The sequence below is a fragment of the Emydura macquarii genome, unplaced genomic scaffold (genome assembly GCF_026122565.2).
Source record: "Emydura macquarii macquarii isolate MOO-44397 ecotype Brisbane River unplaced genomic scaffold, CSIRO-AGI_Emac_v2 contig_3296, whole genome shotgun sequence".
NCBI classification, from domain to species: domain Eukaryota; kingdom Metazoa; phylum Chordata; order Testudines; family Chelidae; genus Emydura; species Emydura macquarii.
The window spans coordinates 432,431-444,113 of record NW_027133433.1 but is presented as its reverse complement, the minus strand read 5'-3'; the positions used below and the strand labels follow the sequence as shown (position 1 = coordinate 444,113).

General features: G+C 59.4%; 2 protein-coding genes across 2 annotated transcripts; both read right to left on the bottom strand.

The window, feature by feature from the left end:
• Positions 1 to 1,570: 1,570 nt before the first annotated feature.
• LOC137143134 (zinc finger protein 628-like) lies at positions 1,571 to 3,078 on the bottom strand. Its single transcript, XM_067532753.1, has one exon. The coding sequence runs from the start codon at positions 3,042 to 3,044 to the stop codon at positions 1,635 to 1,637; it is 1,410 nt and encodes a 469-aa protein (XP_067388854.1). The 5' UTR covers positions 3,045 to 3,078; the 3' UTR covers positions 1,571 to 1,634.
• A 2,881-nt stretch (positions 3,079 to 5,959) lies between these two features.
• Positions 5,960 to 8,174, bottom strand: LOC137143142 (zinc finger protein 581-like). The gene is made up of 2 exons (XM_067532767.1): positions 7,883 to 8,174; positions 5,960 to 7,471 (listed from the first exon to the last, which is right to left on the bottom strand). The coding sequence occupies exon 2, from the start codon at positions 7,426 to 7,428 to the stop codon at positions 6,778 to 6,780; it is 651 nt and encodes a 216-aa protein (XP_067388868.1). The 5' UTR covers positions 7,429 to 7,471; positions 7,883 to 8,174; the 3' UTR covers positions 5,960 to 6,777.
• Between the last annotated feature and the right edge of the window lie 3,509 nt (positions 8,175 to 11,683).

The window sequence follows — 11,683 nt, the reverse complement described above, 5'->3', positions numbered from 1 at the left end:
GTCCGTCACTCTAAGGCAGGTTTTCTAATCCTTTAATCATTCTCGTGGCGCTTCTCTGACCCCTCTGCAATTTAGCCATATCCTTCTTGAATTGTGGGCCCCAAAACTGGGCCGTCACACTGGAAGCTCACAGTCACACTGGAACGTCACACTGGAAGCTCATGTTCAGCTGATTATCCACCACGCCGCCCAAATCTTTTTTCAGAGTCCCCGCTTCCCAGGGTAGAGTCCCCCATCCTCTAAGTACAGCCGCCGTGTTTCGTTCCTAGGTGGCAACCCTTAGCCATATTAAAATACATTTTTTTTTGCCTGCACCCAGTTTACCAAGCAATGCAGCTGGCTCTGTGTCAGTGAGGCATCCGCTTCGTCATTTCCTGCTCTTGCAATTTTTGGGTCAGCTGCAACCTTGAGCTGTGATGATTTCATGTTTTCTTCCAGGTCATTGCTAAAAATGTGTGCTATATCAAGGGCAGCAGGAGAGTACAGGAAGGGAGGTATATCAGCCCCAGGATGATCAGGGCTTTATTCCCTGTAGCCTAATTGGAGTCATGAGGGGGCAATTAGGAGCCAGCTGAGGCCAATTAGGGATCAGCCACGTGCTCCATAAAAGGGCTCCGCCCCAAACACACTGCACAAGTTGGAGGGAGCAGAGGTGCAGCGCAGCGCAGCGCAGCGCAGCGCAGCAGTGGATTGTGGGAGAGCGGAGGAACCCCGAAAGGAGGTACTGAGCCCAGCAAGGGGTAGCAAGAACATAGGGCCTGAGAGGCCAGAAGGACTGAGGGGGGAAAGTAGCCCAGGGGAAGAGGCTGCAGCTCAAACAATACAGAGCCAGCAGTATACCGCTGCGGTTCATAGGGCCCCTGGGCTGGGACTTGGAGGAGCGGGTGGGCCTGGGTCCCTACCCCCCTCCCCCAGGGAAGATGGGGTGATGGGCACTTTCCTGGTCCCCAACAGGAGCAAAGCACGAGATCCACTAGAGGGAAGCCGGCCATCGGCCACAAATGTTAAATAGCGTAAGGCCAAAAACCGGTCCCTCAGGGACCCCACTGGAGACACACCTGCTTGATGACGCTTCCCCAATTACAGTCACCTTTTGAGCCCTATCAGTTTTTAATCCGTGTAATGTGGGCCATGTTCATGGTGGATCGTTCTAGTTTAGCTTTATCAACCACCCCTGTAATCTCAGGGGAAATTGATTTCTTTGGGGAATTATTTTCCACCTTTTGACGGGGAAATGGTCTCACCTTTTCTCGTATCATTTGGGTGAAATTCTGGCATGGTTAGTTTTTATGGCTTGGGTTGAAGGAAAAAAATTCACACCCAACAGGTGAAAAGCACCGTGGTGAAAATTGGCTGGGTGAACAGTGTCACTGACGGGCCTCCAGGGCAGGACGAATGCGGGGGCATCTCTCTGGTAGCAGAGGATATGGCTGAGGCATTTTCACTCTCAGCACAGCACCCACTGCCTGGCCCTGGCATGGCCTCCCCGACTGCTCCCACAAACCAGCTATGGTTGCCTGGCCTGGACGTGGGCCTCACCCCATCTGCATTCATCCCAGCGGCCGGTGTCCACACCCCATGTTCTCCCTAGAGGCTGGCGACCAGCCCGGCCGTGGTCCCCACACCCTCCCAGCTCACCCCAGCAGCAGGTGCACGGCCCGGAGGTGCCGGACCACCCGCCGGCGCTCCTGGAAGCACTTCCCGCACAGGGCACAGCGGTGGGGGCGTTCGCCCGAGTGCACCCGCCGGTGCTTGGCGAAATTGGAGGAGTTGTTGAAGCGCTTGGGGCAGACGGGGCACTGGAAGGGGCGCTCGCCCGTGTGGATGCGCTGGTGGGTGGCCAGGGCCGAGGACTGGGTGAAGCGCTTGCCGCAGACCCCGCAGGCGAAGGGGCGCTCGCCGGTGTGGACGCGCAGGTGCTCCCTTAGGTCCGTGGCCCGCTTGAACCGCTTGGCACAGACGAAGCAGATGTACTGCCTGGCGTCGGCTGGAGGTGGCAGAGGGGTGCTGGCCGGCCTGCCACGTGGCGAACGGGCATCAGGGCGCGGGCGCCAGGGAGGGGCCTGAACAGGCTTGCCCAGCCCGTGGGCGTCAGGACTCGGGCACAGTTGGGGGGCGCCGATCAGCTTTTCCAGCAAGGTGCCACCAGCGCCACCGCCCTCGGCTTCCTCCGTCGCTCCTCCTTCGTCAGCAGCCTCCCTCCAGCCTGAGTCACCAGGGGACAGTTGGGCACCCGTGCCAGGACCAGCGGAGCCCTGCTCTGGGTCTGTCTCCACTCCCAGATGCCGCCGTGCCCTGGCGCACTGGCTTTCCGCCAGCCTCACCGCGGGCAGGGACGGGCAGGCACCGTTGGCCGGGAAGTAGGGCCCTGTGCCCCCAGCAGAGGACCCGAGGGGCACCCGAGAGGCACCCAGCCCCTGGGCGTCACTGTCTCCATCTTGCACTAGGCCCTTCGCGTGACCGCTGTGGGGGGCGCCGGTGAGCACAGGGAGGCAGCCGGCTTTGCTGCCCGGGGGCTGGGCGGGGGGCAGGGCGTGGATGCGCTGGTGCTTCTTGAAGTTGGAGCAGTTGTTGAAGGTTTTGGCGCAGACGGGGCAGCGGAACGGGCGCTCGCCCGTGTGGATGCGCATGTGGCCGGCCAGCACCGAGGACTGGGTGAAGCGCTTGCCGCAAAGCTGGCAGCCGTAGGGGCGCTCGCCCGTGTGCACCCGCTCGTGGTCCCGCCGGTCCGAGGAGCGCTTGAAGTGCTTGGGGCAGAAGGAGCAGGCGTAGGGCTTCGCCGGGGGGCTGGCGCCCCGCCTGGTGCCGGAGCGTGGCCGCGGGGCCGCCGGTGGCAGGGAGGGCTGGGCAAGGAATGGGCGTGGCCCCGGGGGCGCCTGGCAGCGGGCCCCCTCGTGGCTCAGCGGTTCCGAGCCAAACCGGACAGGGCAGCACGGCTCACCCATGCCCAGCGGCCACTCGGCTCCTTCCTCCTCCTCTTCCTCCTTCACCATCACCACCTGGATCTCCAGAGGCTCCCTTATCAGCCTGCGCTGCCCCCTCATGGTGGCTGGGGCCTCCGCCTCTAACCACTAGACCCCACTCCCCTTCCAGCGCAGGGGTGGAGGGGAGAGAGAATCCAGGCGTCCGCCAGCGCCTCCGATCCCTGTGGGATAGAGGGGAAGAGGAAAAGGAAGGGTGTAAGCAACAGGTAGAAACAAATACGGGTGGGGAGAGAACCCAGGTGTCCTGGCTCCCAACCCCCCCCCCCCCGGCTCTAACCATTAGACCCCACTCCCCTCCCAGAGCCAGGCGGAGAACCCAGGAGTCCTGGCGCCCAGCCCTTCAAATGAACCTGCTGTGGGGAAAAGGTTCAGGCCAGGGGAGCCCAGATCCATGGATTTGGTGGGGGGGCTGGGCCCCCATTACAGCCCCCTATCCCCCGGGCCCGCACACAGCAACTTGGGGGGTATGGAGGGGGTCCCACTCTCCCCAGCTGGGGTATCCCATACCCCCGCGTAGCCGGGGGTCCCCAGTCCCTGGGTGGGGCGGGGATGAGCCAATTCACCTCGGCGGGGTTCTGGGGCGTCCCCGAGCCATTTAACCCCCGAGTGGCCGGGGGATTCCGGGGGGGGGGGTCCCCAGCGCAGGGCCGGGGGGAGGGGTGAATCCCGGATCCATTTAACCCCCCCAGTGGCCGGGAGGGTCCCCAGCTTCATGCACCAGCCCCCCCCCCTTTGTCCCAGCGCCCCCTCACCTGGCCCGGTTCAGCACCACCCCCGGGCTCCCCGCAGCCCCGGGCCGCCCCGCTCCGCCCCTTTAAAAGCCCAAATCCCGGGATTTAAAGGGGAGGGCGGCGGAGATTTTCGCGTCTGGCCTTTCCCGTCTGCGGGCAAAAAACCGAAAGTGTGTTTGGGGTTTGGTTGTGCGAGAGAGAGAGAGAGAGATGGGGGGGAGGGGGAGGGGAAGACCCAGTTACATACGCCCTCCCACCCCAATGGCCTGTGAAGGGAGAACCCAGGCATCCTGGCTCCCAGCCCCCCCTGCTCTAACCACTAGATCCCGCTCCCCTCCCAGAGCCAAGCAGAGTCATGCACGCGGATGCACCCTGGGATGGTGGCGTTTGAGGTGCCTGTAACCCCCCCCCCCCCCAAAACTGCCCCCCCCCCCCGCCGGCTGACCCACAGCTGCCTCTCCCTGCCCTGCTTCCCTGGCATCCCCACACCCATCAACAACCTCCTCCTCACAGCGCCCTGGGGTGGGGGCGGCAGTGGCAGCTTCACCTCAGCGGGGAGGGGAAACCGAGGCACAAGGAGGGCAAAGGTCGGGTACCCCAGACTGCCATGGGGTCTGGAGCCACACTCAGCCCCGTCCCCAGGGCTCTGCTCCAGTGCAGGTGTCCTTGGTGCTGAGACAAACACTGGGATACCCAGGTGAGCACAACGTGCCAGGGCGGGGGATAGAACCCAGGAGTCCTAGTTCCCAACCCCCCGCCCCACTCTAACCACTAGACCCCACTCCCCTCCCAGAGCTAGGGAGAAAACCCAGGAGTCCTGGCTTCCCCTTCCCCCACCACGCCCTAGGGGATTTATGGCAGAACCAGATCAGTGCTCAGGTCAGCTCCGCACCTCTAAGGCCAGCCAATAAGCAGGGTGGCTCTCTGGCCCCCTCTTGTGGCTGGGGCACACATAGGGTGTGTCTACACTGCACACGAAGCCCGGCTCTGATGCAGGTTTGAGCCCAAGCCCTGCACAAATCAGTCCAACTGGGTCCTATGACCCTATGAGGGCATGGGGGCAGACTCCAAGTCCTGCTATGACTCCTGTCCAAACCCTCATTCTGCAGTGTGGACGCCACTCAAAATACAGCCCCGAGGCAGAAGGACTGCATGGTGCAGTGTGGATGCATTAGCCTGGCTGGACGACCAGGACCCAGCAGCTGTAAACCCAGGTTTATCATGAAGTGTGGATTTGCGATCATTGGCTTGGAACCCCTAGTTCCCAAGGCCAGGTCCCACAGACCTGTGTTTACAGTGCAGTGTAGACGTAACCTAAGAGACACCTCTTGAGAATCTGGGCCAGACAGCCTATGAAGTAATAAACCTCCGGCTTTTCTGGCAGGAGGTTTTGAAAACCTGTCTTATTTTTGTCAAAATTCCTTGCCAATATTTTTTGGAGGGACTGCTCCACAAAAACAAAAAACCCAACCCACATAAGTCAAAATGTTGCGAATCTTGAAAATCAGCCAGGTAAACAATTGTTTGCTTGTGGTAGCAAGCTTCCTCTTTCAAAACCTGTTTTGGATAAAATATTTTGTTTGGAGAGTTTTTGAAAACTATTTTTTGTTTCAGAAAAGAAAAGATCAGTTAAAACATTGGTTTTCCCATAATATGTTTTTCAAACAGCAAGAAAACGTTTAAGTAAAAAAATATTTCAGGGTTGGAAAAAAAAAGGGAATTAAAAACAATTGGTAAAAATTTGTTTCTGGTTTTAAAAAAATTGGTTCACATTTTCAGTTTTCCAAAACTATTGTCAGTTTAGAAAATTGAGTTTTCAATTAAACTGTTGGGGATTTTAAACACGGTTTTCAGCTACAACAAACTGGGTTCAAAGTCCATTTTCATGCCAATCAATTGGTTTTTAAATGACTTTCTCTGTCCATTTCTTTTGCCTGTATACAAATGTTTGATTCTCAAAACCCCCAACTTTTAACCAAAAAACGGAATATTTTTACCCCCAAAATGTCAGTTTTCTTGATCAAAACACCTGGAAAAAAATGTTTTTGCTGGAAAATAATTTTAGTGAGAAATTGGTGGAAAAGGTGCTTGGGACCAAAGCCACATCTCACCAAAGTACCTTTTAATATGAACCAGCCCCCTAGCTCCCCTCCAGCAATGAAATGGGCTCTCTAATGCCCCCCCAGCCCCTGCCCTCTGGGAGTTCAAACCCCAGTCCTGGCACTTTATTCCACACACACAAAAACAACCCCAAAAAAGTGTTTTAATTAATAATAATAATTAAAAAACCAACAGAACAAAGATTCCACCGTAAACATGAGGCGTGGAGGGGAAGTAGCTGACCAGGCTGGGCACTTTGGAGCGATCTGGGCCGGGCGACTCATGGGCCCAGTTCTGTCCTTGGATTTCCTTCTCCGGGGTGACCGGGAGGTGGGGAGATCTTGGGGGAGGGACGGCCTCCTGCTGCCCCGCCTCCGCCCACAGTCATTTGCGGGTGTCAAACTGAAAACCACTACATGAAGATTGGTCCCAGTGTATCGTGGGCCTTCCGGGATGGCCCCCGGCATTGGCCGCTGTCTGAGGCGAGGACACCGGGCTAGATGGGCCCCTGGGTCCGATCCAAACCCTATTTCCAGAGACTGTAGAGTCACGACGACCCTCCACTGGGAGGGCCTGTTCAATTCCCCATTTTCCCCCCAGGCTGTAGGTCTGGGGAATGAAGATTGATCTATTTGTGTCCTAAAGGGGAAAGGCCTCCAGCCCCATTCCCTGCCCCCCAGAACCCAGTATTCGACTGACTGCTCAGGGACCGAGATGAGCTTGGATTGGCCCTGCCCAGCCTGCCCTGTCCACAAGGGGCTCCCTCCGTCTTCTGGCACCGTAGGGGGGCATCTGTGGGGAGGCCAATGCCTTGGGCGTGGGCATGGGGAGGGCTGCCCAGAGAGGCACAAGGGGATCTCTGCCCCGGAAGGGTGCACCTCCCTCCCCTAGCTAGGAGGGCCCCGGGGGTGGCTAGGATCCGAGGGGGGTTGCCGGTCAGGCTCCGGGGCTCTCCGTGCCCGTCAGGGGGTGGGCGGCTGCGGGCGGTGTTTGCGGTGGATGTGGCGCTGGAGGGTGTTGCGCTCCCCGAAGCGCATGTGGCAGTCCTCGCACTGGAAGGGGCGCTCGCCCGTGTGCACCCGCTGGTGGTGGGCCAGCTCGCCGGCGTCCCGGAAGCTGCGCTGGCAGATGGGGCAGTGGTGGGGCTTGCGCCCGGCGTGGGTGTACTTGTGTCGCTCCAGGTGGGAGGTGCGCTTGAAGGCTTTGCCGCAGGCCCGGCAGACGTGGGGCTTGTGCTCCGAGTGGGTGATGCTGTGGCGCTGCAGGTAGGAGAGGTACTCGAACGTCCGCGAGCACACGGGGCAGCAGTACAGCTTCCGCAGCCCCGCCCGCTCACCCGCCGGGCCCGCCTCCTCCACCAGCACCGTGTAGGGCAGCCCCTGGCTGTCGATCAGCAGGTAGCGGCCGTAGCGGGAGGCCTCGCCCTGCTCCGGGCCGGCCTCTCCGGGACCGGCGGGCCACGGGAGGGACCGGGGGGCACGTGGCCGGCCGGCTTCCTCGTCTTCCTCCAGCTTCAGCCGGCGTCCGGACGGCTCCTCCCGGGCCGGGGGCTGGTGCCTGGGGTTGGTGGCCCCGTCCCTGGGAGGCCGCGGGCTGAAGGGGTGGAGATCCATCGGGCGTGCGGCGCCCCCTGCTGGCGGGAACGGCTCAAAGTGTCTGGAAGGAGAAACGGGTGGGGGAGAACGATCAGGCGTGTGTCATAGACCCCCCCACCACCACCACCACATACAGGAATCTCCTATGGCTGGGGGGGGACTTTTCCCCTCTAGACAGCACCAGCTTCCATCCAGCACTAGGGCAGGGCCTGGCTGGCCCAGGGGGGCAGGGAATGGGGCACGGGGCCTTCCCCTTCTGGGGGTCACCAGCTCTGATCCAGCTCCCAGCTCGGTTCCTAACAGGAGACGTGCCCGCCCGCAACTCCCCATGCCCACAGCACTGCCCCCTGGTACCCCCTTACCCCCAGCGTACCCCAGCACCCCCCACCGCCCCCAGCATCCTCGGCCACCCCAGCATCCTCGGCCACCCCAGCAGCCCCCCACCACCCGACTGCCCCAGGGGTACAGTTACCTTCCCAGGGGTCCGTGGCCAGAGCCCCCTCTCCGGGCTCATCTCGGCTCCAGTGTCCCGTCCTCACGGCCGGCCGGGCCGGCGCTGGGTGCCCTGTCCTCGGCTCATGCTCCCGAAGGCGGCCGCGGTGTCCGGCGCCGGGGACCAGGGCTCCGATCGGGGCCGGGATCCGGCAGCTCTGTCCCGGTCCCGGCACCAATCCGGGGGCTGGGAGCGCTGATGCAGTGGCTCCGATCTGGACCCGCCTGGAGAAGCCGCCCCGACGTGCCGCTGGCTGGGACTGACACCGGTCCGGTCCCGGCTGGGGGGCGGGGGGGTGGCACCGGTCCGGACCCGGCTGGGGGGGCTGATACCGGTCCGGACCCGGCTGGGGGGGGTGATACCGGTCCGGTCCCGGCTGGGGGGGGGGGGATACCGGTCCGGACCCGGCTGGGGGGGGGGGTGGTACCGGCTGGGGGGGTGGCACCGGTCCCGGCTGGGGTGGGGTGGCACCGGTCCGGTCCCGGCTGGGGGGGTGATATCGGTCCGGTCCGGCTGGGGGGGTGGCACCGGTCCGGTCCCGGCTGGGGGGGGTGGCACCGGTCCAGTCCCGGCTGGGGGGGGTGGCACCGGTCCGGTCCCGGCTGGGGGGGTGGCACCGGTCCGGACCCGGCTGGGGGGGTGGCACCGGTCCGGTCCCGGCTGGGGGGGGGCTGGCACCGGTCCAGGCTCTACGCGCCCGGCGCCCCCCTGCGCCCCGGTGCCATGTGCCGCCCCCTGCGAGCTCTGGTGCCTGGGACGGCCCCGGCTCCCCGGCCGGGGGGGAGGGAGGGGGCCTGTCTGTCTGTCTGTCCGACCGTCCGTCCCTCCACCCGCAGCAGGAGCCGGTGTCGCAGCGAAAGGCGACCGGACGGAAACGCCGCGCTCCAGGCCCGGACGCCTGGGTTCCGAGGGGGGGGGTGTGTGCAAAGAACTCCCCTCCCCCTCCCGCCTTAACCCAGGGAAAACCCAGCCACAGACCGACCTGGGGGGATGTCTGACCCCAGGCACCCCCAGACACACGCAGCCTCTGTCCGTCCATCCCTCGCCGGGAGAGAACCCAGGAGTTCCCAGCCCGCCCCACCCGCCTCCAACCACTAGACCCCACTCCCCTCCCAGAGCTGGGGAGAGAACCCAGGAGTCCTGGCTCCCAGCCCCCTCTATTCCCGCTGGTAGAATGAACTGAAATTCTCTCCCTTTCTCTCCTTTTCTCTGTAGGGCATTTTCCCACAATGGGGCTGGGGGGATCCCCACTGTCTATCCAGCCCACCGCCTCCCAGCTGGGGGCCGTGGAGGGGGGGCTGTGGACAGCAGCTGCCCAGTGGGGCTTGTGCTGAGCCCGCTCCAACACACCCCACCTAATTAGGGGTATCAGAGCAGAACAATAAGGCAGATGGGGTCCGGCGCCCCCTAGAGGGGAAAGGCCCAGGGCCCTATTCCCTGATGCCCCCTGGGCCAGTCAGTCCCCTCCTTGGTTTCCCTGAGTCACTCACCCATTTGTGTGGTTGGTTGTGCAGAAGGGTTTTTGCTCTGTTCCCTTGAGCGGGGGAAGGCAGGGACACACACACACACACACACATGCAAAGCAGGGCTTGTCCCCTCCAGCAGGGGGGTGACACACACACACACACACACACAGCAGGACCCGTCACCTCCAGCAGTGGGCAGCAGAAACACACACACGCACACAAACACCAGGGATCATCTCCTCCAGCTGGTGGCCTCAGGGACACACACACACACACACACAGAGTGGGGCTCATCCCCACCCGGGTCGCGTTAGTTTCCTCATGTGTCTTTAATGTAGTTTCTTTTCGAAGACACCAGAACCCTGGAACTCCTCTCCCCTTAGAATTGCATCCCGTGGGCCCCTGGGCTTGGCCCCATCCAGCCTCTTTATTCTGCTGCCCTCGCTCTTTTCCTTATAGCGGATTGTTTCGCAAGCACCTTCCCGCATGTGGCCGTCCACTGTCCAGCTCTCAGCCAGATCCTCCTTGTGCGTCAGACTCAAAAATACCTTCCCCCCCTTCCATCCTCCACCTTCGGAAACAAAAGATTTGTCCCCAACACCATCCAAGACCTCGAACACTCTGTGTTGTCAATCTGGAAAGTTAAAGTCACTGATTCCCACCAGGGCCGGTGCTTTGGCTATTTCTGTTATTGTCTCTAAAACTGCCTCTTCTGTCTCCTCCTTTGCTGGCCTATAGTCAGGTGTAGGAGGATTCGATTTTTTAATCAGCAGATATCAGTTGATGTCAATTTCCCCATAAATGCCAGTTTCCCCTACCTCAGTTTCCCCACAGAGGTCAATTTCCCTACACAAAGCTGGACTGATGAAAACATATGTCCAGCAATAATCATCGACATTTCCGGCTCGGCCCAGTAAGACCCATGCTGCTAGAGGACTCAGTTGAGTCTGATCCGTCGCTGTGTGTATTTTGAAAGGTGCTGTTGACAAATTGCGTTATAAAGCTTTCACCTTTTGAATCTCAGCCTCTGCAGTCGCTAAATAATTATTGTCTGACCCTCCTCATTGTCTGACCCCCCGCATAATTTCCCGCAACTGTCAAAATTTAAATCGATAAAAACTGGGAAATAATGCTTAAAAAGAAACGTCGATATTATCCACTGACATTATTTTAAAAAATCAAATCCTGCCACGCCCGGCGATAGCAGACCCTACCATGACACTGGCCCTGGTTCCGCCCCCCCCCCCCTTTTTTGTTTATCTTCACCCAAAGAATTTCAGCGTCTCTGTCCCTAACCTCTCTTTGGATCTCAGAGCAGGTGTGTGCATTCTCTGGCTGAGCTCACCCACACGTCTCTGCCATGCTGATCGATGTTGTTAAGGCAAAGAAGGGTCAGAGGAGAGCCAGGAGAATGATGAAAGGGTCAGAAAATCTGCATAAGTGTTAGCGTCTCAGGCACTCAATTAGCTTAACAAAGAGATGGTTGGAGGGGCCAGGGGACTTGATCTCATTCTGTAAGAACAAGGGGAGTCCTGCAGCACTTTAAAGACTAACAAATTTAATTTCTGCAAGCATAAGCTTTCGTGGGCTGTAAACCACTTGGTCAGATGTAAGGAATAGAAATTACGGTGGAGGTATATATACACATCCAAGGATAAGGAACAACAATGGGAAGGGTAGGTATAAGCAAAGTCCATTCAGTTAGAGTAGTTGAAGCCTATTCACAGCCATTGATTAGGAGGTGAGAATGTGTGAACAGTGACAATTACTTCCTGTAATGAGAGAACCATTCCACGTCCCAGTGTAGACCCAGTTTGATTGTGTCAAGTTCGCAGATGAGTTCCAGCTCTGCAGTTTCTCGCTGAAGTCTGGTTTTGAAGTTTTTTTGTAGAAGTATGGCAACTTTCCAGTCAGCGACAGAGTGTCCTGGGAGATCGAAGTGCTCTCTGACTGGTTTATGGATATTACCATTCTTTATGTCTGATTTGTGTCCATTTATCCTTTCGCGTAGCGACAGTCCGGTTTGGCCAATGTGCAATAATGGGCTCTTCAGTCTAGAAGACAAAGGTCTAACACGGTCCAATGGCTGGAAGTTGAAGCTACGCAAACTCAGACTGGAACGAAGGCGTACATTTTTAACAGGGAGGGAAATTAACCAGGGGGACAATTTCCTACGGGTCCTGGTGGATTGTCCATCACTGACCATTTTTAAATCCCGATGGGATGTTTTTCTAAAAGCTCTGCTCAAGGAGTTATTGTGGGGCAGATCTCTGGCCTGTGTTATACAGGAGGTCAGACAAGATGATCAAACCAG